The sequence below is a fragment of the Athene cunicularia genome (assembly GCF_003259725.1).
Source record: "Athene cunicularia isolate RWA chromosome 7 unlocalized genomic scaffold, athCun1 chr7_part1, whole genome shotgun sequence".
In the NCBI taxonomy this organism is placed as follows: Eukaryota; Metazoa; Chordata; class Aves; order Strigiformes; family Strigidae; genus Athene; species Athene cunicularia.
In genome coordinates, this window is record NW_020799107.1 from 36,307,041 (window position 1) to 36,314,849 (window position 7,809).

The 7,809-nt window shown below is 44.9% G+C and overlaps 1 protein-coding gene across 1 annotated transcript in view; it reads right to left on the reverse strand.

The window, feature by feature from the left end:
• NEB (nebulin) overlaps window positions 1-7,809 on the reverse strand; it is a 112,202-nt gene that overhangs the window by 63,589 nt on the left and 40,804 nt on the right. The window contains exons 44-51 of the mRNA XM_026852536.1: window positions 7,480-7,683; window positions 7,027-7,131; window positions 6,824-6,931; window positions 3,356-3,667; window positions 2,452-2,655; window positions 1,607-1,711; window positions 800-907; window positions 1-239 (exon numbers count right to left, since the gene is read on the reverse strand). Coding sequence (XP_026708337.1) covers window positions 1-239; window positions 800-907; window positions 1,607-1,711; window positions 2,452-2,655; window positions 3,356-3,667; window positions 6,824-6,931; window positions 7,027-7,131; window positions 7,480-7,683 — 1,385 coding nt within the window. The remainder of the gene's footprint in view (window positions 240-799; window positions 908-1,606; window positions 1,712-2,451; window positions 2,656-3,355; window positions 3,668-6,823; window positions 6,932-7,026; window positions 7,132-7,479; window positions 7,684-7,809) is intronic.

Sequence of the window (7,809 nt, forward strand, 5' to 3'; positions counted from 1 at the left end):
AGATAGTGGCGGTAATCAATGTCGCTGACCAGCTCCTGACATTTCTTGGCCAACACGATTCCCAGCATGTCCACTGGGCTACTGAAGTGTGTCTTTGTCTTCTCAAAGGCTTTCTTGTACTCCCTGTCACTCTGGATCTTGGCTACGTGCATTGACCACATCATCTTTGGATCATCCTCGATGTTCCGGGCCCCGATGTGGTGCCCAAGCTGCTTGCGATACCCTTCTTTGTATTTGTACTGAAATGTAATTCAAGATATTATATTTCTATATCACCTCTAAATATCAGTTACTCATACTAAATATTTCTAATAATAAACTCTCCAAATTTTTCTATAACCTGTAGTGAAAAAAAAACCCAAACTGTCAAAGCAATTCTGGGGCTGATAACATGGATTCTCATATTAAATTTTTGAGGTTTGAGTTAGAACCCTAAACAGAGTTTTTTAACTAAGCTTTTTTGAAAAAAACCCTCTTCAGTAGTATTAGTGATAATCCTCTCCTTATTAAATATATTTAATCCTTATTAAAGATAATAATATACATACGTCAAAGATTTAAAGATATGGGTTTATGAGCTACAAAATTAACACGGTAGCAGCATTATATTGTCCTTATAACTTGTCAACATTTAATTTTTACAATTAAGTCTTTAAACATATATAATAATTTTCTTCCAAAAATCTATTCTTTGAGATCACAGTATAATTGAAATGCCTTTTACAGAATCCAGATGATAACTTTCAGGTTGCAGAAATCAGATGTCAGCACATAAAGAAACAAAACAGCAGTTTCTTACATCACTGGCAATTTGCCTGGATGCTTTGGCAGCTTGAATGGGGATAGCATCACTCCTCAAATCATAGCCTTTCTTTTTTGCTTCTTCCATGGCCTGTTTGTAGAGTTTCTAAGTAAAGAAGTAAACAACGGGATTCACATAAGTTCCATCTATTACATTTTATGCAAAATAAACTGCACATAAGTAGAGTGGATTTAAACAAACTGTGTTAAGGTTTATTCTAACCCAGTTTTATCTAACTTTCTTAACTCAAAGCCCCAGATCAGTGGCTGATAAATTCTTATCAAAGGAAGATCTTTGCTAAATACATTAGCTAGAAATTTTTCTCTTTCAAGACTTTAAATAACATAACATTGGCTAAAATTTTACAGACAAACTATTCTTCTATACAAGTGGAGTAAAAGTTGCTTTATGAAGCCACCTCTTATTGATGTGAATTTATTTGCCTAAACATTCAATACTGGGATTACTGCTCTTCAGATTTCTGCTGGAAATTACCTTTTTGGTATTTCCAATATTGGAATTAATTTTGTGCCTTCCCAACCATGTGCACACTGGCAGAAATGACTCCCAGAAATTCACTGGAGACATACAACTTCTCATGGAATTTCTTCTCCATAGTGCTCACTGTTGTATGTGCGTGCTACTTACAAATATGCAAATGGTGGTTTTGAAGTCACAATTTTGAGGATAAATATTGGGGGTTACTTAAAGAAACTGAGGGTATCATCTACATGAGGTTTATCAGAATAGTGTTGAGCCAGCCCTGAAGCAGACCTGTTACGTTTGGAGAGCTAACACACTCACCACGCTGTAGTTTTGCATGTTCTGCTTTGCCAGTGTGATTTCAGGTGTATCAGGCATGATGTGGATTTGTGTCTTGTCTTTATCCCAGGCCTCAGTATATAAACGCTGCGGGAAAAATAATGCATGTTAAAGCGGGGGGAAAATGGTGACTAATTGGAGGTCTTCTGAAACAGAAGAAGAATTACAGATCTGTACTCCAAGTCTAAAAAATCCTTACTTCTTATATAGCGATGAGACTTTATACTCACTCTTCTAGATACGTAATGTCCAGATTAAAAGTTAGTAACCTAGAAGGAATTCTGTTAAAATGTTTAAAAGAAGGCACAGAATGCCAATCAGACACAGAGAGATCTAAACTCTAAGAACAAGGCGTGTTTAAAAAGGGAAATGGTTTTATTGCCATAAATAGGATTGAAATCAGGACCACAGATTCAGAAAAACTTACATTTTAAGTACTCCAATGAATTGTTTAAAATATGGATGTTTCAAAGAGTGTGCTAAAAGATATAGCTTATTAATTACTAGATAAACTTGATAAATTATTAGATTTATTAGACAAATTGCCGTATTAAAAATTAAATCAAAGTCAAGTCTAGATACACAGTAGACTATGTGAAAAGCTTCACAATTGGTAATTCCAATTTAACTGGGTAACTTGGAAGATATTATTAAATTAGCACTTGCTGAAAATAAGTGACCTGTTGATTACCAAGAACGTAACTCACACTTTTAAAGCCTCGCTGTGCTGCAATCTCACACAGCATTCACACATTTGTATTTCCAGTTGTGTCTCCAGGATTTAGGTGGAGACAGCTGACATGTTACTTAATCAAATCAAGACTCACCTTGTTCATTGTCTCTGCATTCTGCTTGGCTAAGACCATCTGTAGAGAATCGGGGACGCTAGTAAACCTGATTGTGTCTGGAGGCTGACGGTACACTTTATCACTCAAGATCTCTCCTGCCTTCTTGGCTTTTTCAACGTCCAAGGAACCAATTGGGACCCAACCAACACCCCGCAGCCATTCAAGGTCAGACTTGTAGCAGTTCTATTACAAAATACAAAAACAGCTGGCTCATTATTATTGCCAGTTAAACATGTCATATATACTGTGCAAATAGTGTTTACTTTCTGTAAACTGCCCTCCTCCTAGTTCAATCTGCAAAACGATGTCTGTTAGCAACTTACGTTCAGACCCCATATTTGTCTTCAAGAGGTATCACTCACCCAACAGCATGTTGGGGAATGGTCAGAGAGTAACGGGATTAAAACAAAATCCTGAAAGTCAGTATAAACTTTTCCTGTGATGTTTGTTCACAACAAATAAATGGTCACCTGCTAAGAACAGCAGGTCTTAACTTCAACCATTTTCTCCAGGACAGAACAAAGGAATTCTGTCCACTAAGTCATCCAACTAAAGAAAGAAAGTCATACTAGGCAATTTCCTCTTTATATGCAGTTATACTGCATATAAAGGTATTAAGAGTGTCTATTATGAAGGATTATATGCAGCTAATTCTATTGTACAGCTAACTGATTAGCTGTATGTAAACCTTCATAATACTCAACTTCCTTTAAAAATGGATTCAATCACTCCCAATAATCTTATTACCTTGCTTGGACCAGGTAAAGAACAACACAATGTCAAAAAACAATATATGAGAGACATCTCAAGCAGCTTCTGTAGTTTATACTTCAAGGAAATTCCATACACTTTAGAACTCCAACACTTATCAGCGAGTACTCACATCACTCTGCAGATCATAGGCCTTCCTAGCATGGATAACATCATTCTGGTCTGGCAGGCAAGTCCATCCATGTAGATAGTGGCGGTAATCAATGTCGCTGACCAGCTCCTGACATTTCTTGGCCAACACGATTCCCAGCATGTCCACTGGGCTACTGAAGTGTGTCTTTGTCTTCTCAAAGGCTTTCTTGTACTCCCTGTCACTCTGGATCTTGGCTACGTGCATTGACCACATCATCTTTGGATCATCCTCGATGTTCCGGGCCCCGATGTGGTGCCCAAGCTGCTTGCGATACCCTTCTTTGTATTTGTACTGCAGGGTGAAAGAAGCTCAGTGAGGTTCAGACCAGCTCTTCGCCCTTCTGACATGACTCTGTGGCAGCACCTGAGAGCGAGCACTTTGCTAATGGAGCCTGGCAAGATCACCACGTGAAGAGGGGTCTATGTGCAGCGTAACACTACTGTGTGCTACTCTTCAACCTCACACCCACACTGGGGCACAGGAGGCACATGGAGGCCCAGATGACAGCTCTAACCCAGCTCGGGAAGCAGGAGCGACACACACCAGCGGACAGGGTCTCCACACAACCTGAGTGCCCCCACTGAGTGGCCAGCTCAGCAGCACGGTGCAAAAGTTGGGGAAGTCCACTGGACTGCTCTAGCTGGTAACCTGGGCCTCATCCTGCACAGTCTTGATTGTGCTTACCCCCACAGCCCCTCAGCCCACAGCACCTGACACATGCCACTGCACCAGGTTCTCCCACACAGTGCTCAGAAGTTTTGTTCTCCCATCCCGGTGCATGGCCTCAGCTGCAGACCTAAAGCCACTATCTAAGAGTGACAAGGAGCCACTCGACACTATTGCAATGCTCGTGTTGAGAATTTACATGTGAATATTGGAGACTCAGCTAACAAAGGAAACTTTTTATTGCTCCCTACTACAGGCCACCTGATCAAGGAGAAGAGGTTGAGGAAGAATTCAGTTTTGAACTGCAGAAAGCATCACTCTTGTAGGCCCTGGTCCGGATAGGGGACTTCAGCCACCCAGACATCTGCTGGAAAATCAGCACAGCAAGTGGTCCAGGACACCTCCCTAGTACAGGTGATGGAATCCTGACCGGAGGAGGCAGTGCTGGACCTACTGCTCACTAATGAGGAAGAACTTATCAAAGAGGTCAAGACTGGAGGTAGCCTGGGCTGTAGCAATCATGCCCTGGTAGACTTTTCAATCTTGAGGAGTATAGGAGAGGTAAAAAATAGAGTCAATACCCTAAAAGCTCAGAAAGGCAACCTTTCAGCTGGTTAGGGCACAGTGAATGGGATCCCTTGGGAAACTGCTCTCAGAGATAAAGGAGTAAACAAGAGCTGGGAGGTACTGAAAGACATTTTTCTTCAGGCACAAGAGTTCTCAATCCCAACATGCAGAAAGTCAGGCAGGAGTGGCAGGAGGCCAGCTTAGCTAAGTCAAGACCTCTTAGCCAAACTAAAACACAAAATCAAAATGCACAGGCAATGGAGACAGGGATACACATCCTGGGATGATTGCAGGGATATGGCTTGGGAGGGCAGGGAAGGAATCAGGAAAGCCAAGGCACAGCTGGAATCAAACTTGTCTAGGGATATAAAAAATAACAAGAAAGGTTTCTTCAGGTACACAGGACAACAAATGAAGATGAAAGAATCTGTACCCCCAGATGAACAAAATGGGAGACCTGGCTACAACTAACATGGAGAAGGCTGAGGTACTCAACATTGGTTCTGCCTCTGTCTTTATTGGCAAGTGCTCCAGCCACACTGTCCAATTAACTGAATCCAAAGGCAGGGACTGGGAGAATGAACAACCACCCACTGCAGGAGAAGATCAGGTTCAAGACCATCTAAGGAACCTGAAGGTGCACAAGTCCATGGGACCCGATGAGATGCATCCGCGGGCCCTGAGAGAACTGGTGGATGAAGTGGCTCAGCCACTGTCCATCATATTCAAGAAGTTGTGGCAGTCAACTGAAGTTCTCACTGACTGGAAAAGGGGAAACATAACCCCCCTTTTTAAAAAGGGAAAAAAGGAAGACCCAGGGAACTATAGGCCAGTCAGTCTCACCTCTGTGCCCAGCAAGATCATGGAGCAGATCCTCCTGGAAACTACGGGAGGGCACATGGAAGATAAGGTGATTGGTGACAGCCAACAGGGCTTCACTAAGGGCAAACCGTGCCTGACAAATTTGGTTTTCCTTCTATGACAGGGTTACAGCACTGGTGGATAAGGGAAAAGTGACCAAAATCATCTACCTGGACTAGTGCAAAGCTTTTGACACTGTCCCACACAACATCCTTGTCTCTAAATTGGAGATATAGATTTGACAGATGGACCACTCAGTGGATAAGGAATTGGCTGGGTGGTCACACTCCAAGAGTTGTGGTCAACTGCTCGATGTCCCAATGGAGAGCAGTGATGAGTGGTGTCCTCAGGGGTCTGTACTGGGACCAGTATTATTTAAGATCTTTGCTGGGGACACGGACAGTGGGATCGAGGCACCCTCAGCAAGTTTCCAGATGACCCCCGAGCTGGGTGGTGTGGTTGATACTCTAAAGGGAAGGGATGGGCCATCCAGAGGGACCTGGACAGGCTGCAGAGGGGGAACCACGCAAACCTCATGGAGTTCAACAAGGCCAAGGGCGAGGTCCTGCACATGGGTCGGGGTGATCCCCAGAACAAACCCAGGCTGGGCGAGGAGGGGCTAGAGAGCAGCCCCCAGAAGAAGGACTTGGGGGGGTGGTGGGTGGAAAACTGATTGTGAACCAGCAATGTGTGCTGGGCTGCACCCAGAGGAGGGTGGGCACAGGGCCAGGGGGGGATTCTCCCCTCTGCTCCACTCTGGGAGACCCCCCTGCAGGGCTGGGTCCAGCTCTGGGGCACCAACAGCACAAGGACACGGACCTGCTCGAGCGGGGCCAGAGGAGGCCACGGAGATGCTCAGGGGGCTGGAGCACCCCCTGTGAGGACAGGCTGGGAGAGTTGTGGGGTTCAGCTGGAGAAAAGAAGGCTCCGGGGAGACCTTAGAGCGGCCCCCCAGGGCTGAAAGGGGCTGCAGGGAAGCAGGCAGGGACTCTTGATAAGGGGGGTAGGGACAGGATAAAGGGGAACAGTTTTAAATGGAAAAATGGGAGATTTAGACTAGATATTAGGAAGAAATTGTTCCCTGTGAAGGTGATGCACTGGCACAGGTTGCCAGGGTAAGATGTGGAAGTTTTAATCATGTAACAGTTCAAGGCCAGGTAGGATGGGACTTCCAGCAACCTGATCTATAGGAAGGTGTCCCTGGTCAGGACAGGGCTGCAACAACATATATAAGATCCCTTCCAAAACAAACCATTCCATGGTTCTACGATACTATAATTTTTCACCTGCCACCTACTGAAATGTCAAGAAAGACAGAAGAAAATATGCTGCCAAGGGCTTCTGTCTACTTACATCACTTGCAATGTCTCTGGAAGCTTTAGCAGCCTTGATAGGAATGGCATCTGCCCGCATGTCATAGCCCTTTTTCTTCTCTTCCTCCATCGCAAGCTTGTACAGTTTCTGAAAGACACACAGGCGTTGGCCTCGAGCAACACGCCTTCCCGGGCCGCGGCAGTGCCCAGGCACCAACACTCAACCCCACCTCAAACACCCACCTCGCTGAAGTTCAGCTTGTTCTGCTGGGCCAGCAAAATACCAGGTGTATCCGGCATGATGTGAACGCTGGTTTTATCCTTCTCCCAGGCTGACACGTACGAGCGCTGAAAACATTAGTACAACGTGCAGTAAGACCACACAAGTACAGGGCAACAAACACAAAGAGCCAAGTAGCTCGGGGAACTGAAGCAAGGGGACTCGACCTTCCACTGACTCACGGACGCCTTTGCCCATCCCAAAACTCTCCCACACTACTCCCTTTTCTTTTCCACATTGCACCCAATCACTGCGCCAATCACACAAAATAGAATTCATCAAAATCAAGGAACACAAGTCCCTGATGAAGAAGATCCAATATCCCCCTGTAAAACGCAGGCCCCAGGAGGAGACAGCCCAACATCCTGGGAAATGCACTCCTCTCCTTCCAGCTATAAAACACAAGAAAGTCTCACTTGGTTCATAATTTCAGAGTTGTGCTTGGCCAAAACCATCGGCATCGAGTCGGGAAGGCTCGTGAATTTGATGGTGTCCGGGTGCTGCCGATACTTCTTGTCACTCAGGATGAGGCTCGCCCTCTTATTCTTCTCATCGTCCAGAGAACCACTTGGGGACCAGCCAATGCCCCTCAGCCACAGGAGGTCGGACTTGTACACGTTCTGGAAGGACAGCAGGGACACAGAGCAGATCAGCAACCTCCCTGCTCCCTGCAACCGCTCCTCACGACAAGGGAACCTCGGCCTAACAAAACACTCGCCCCCGTCAACCCACCAACCACCACACAG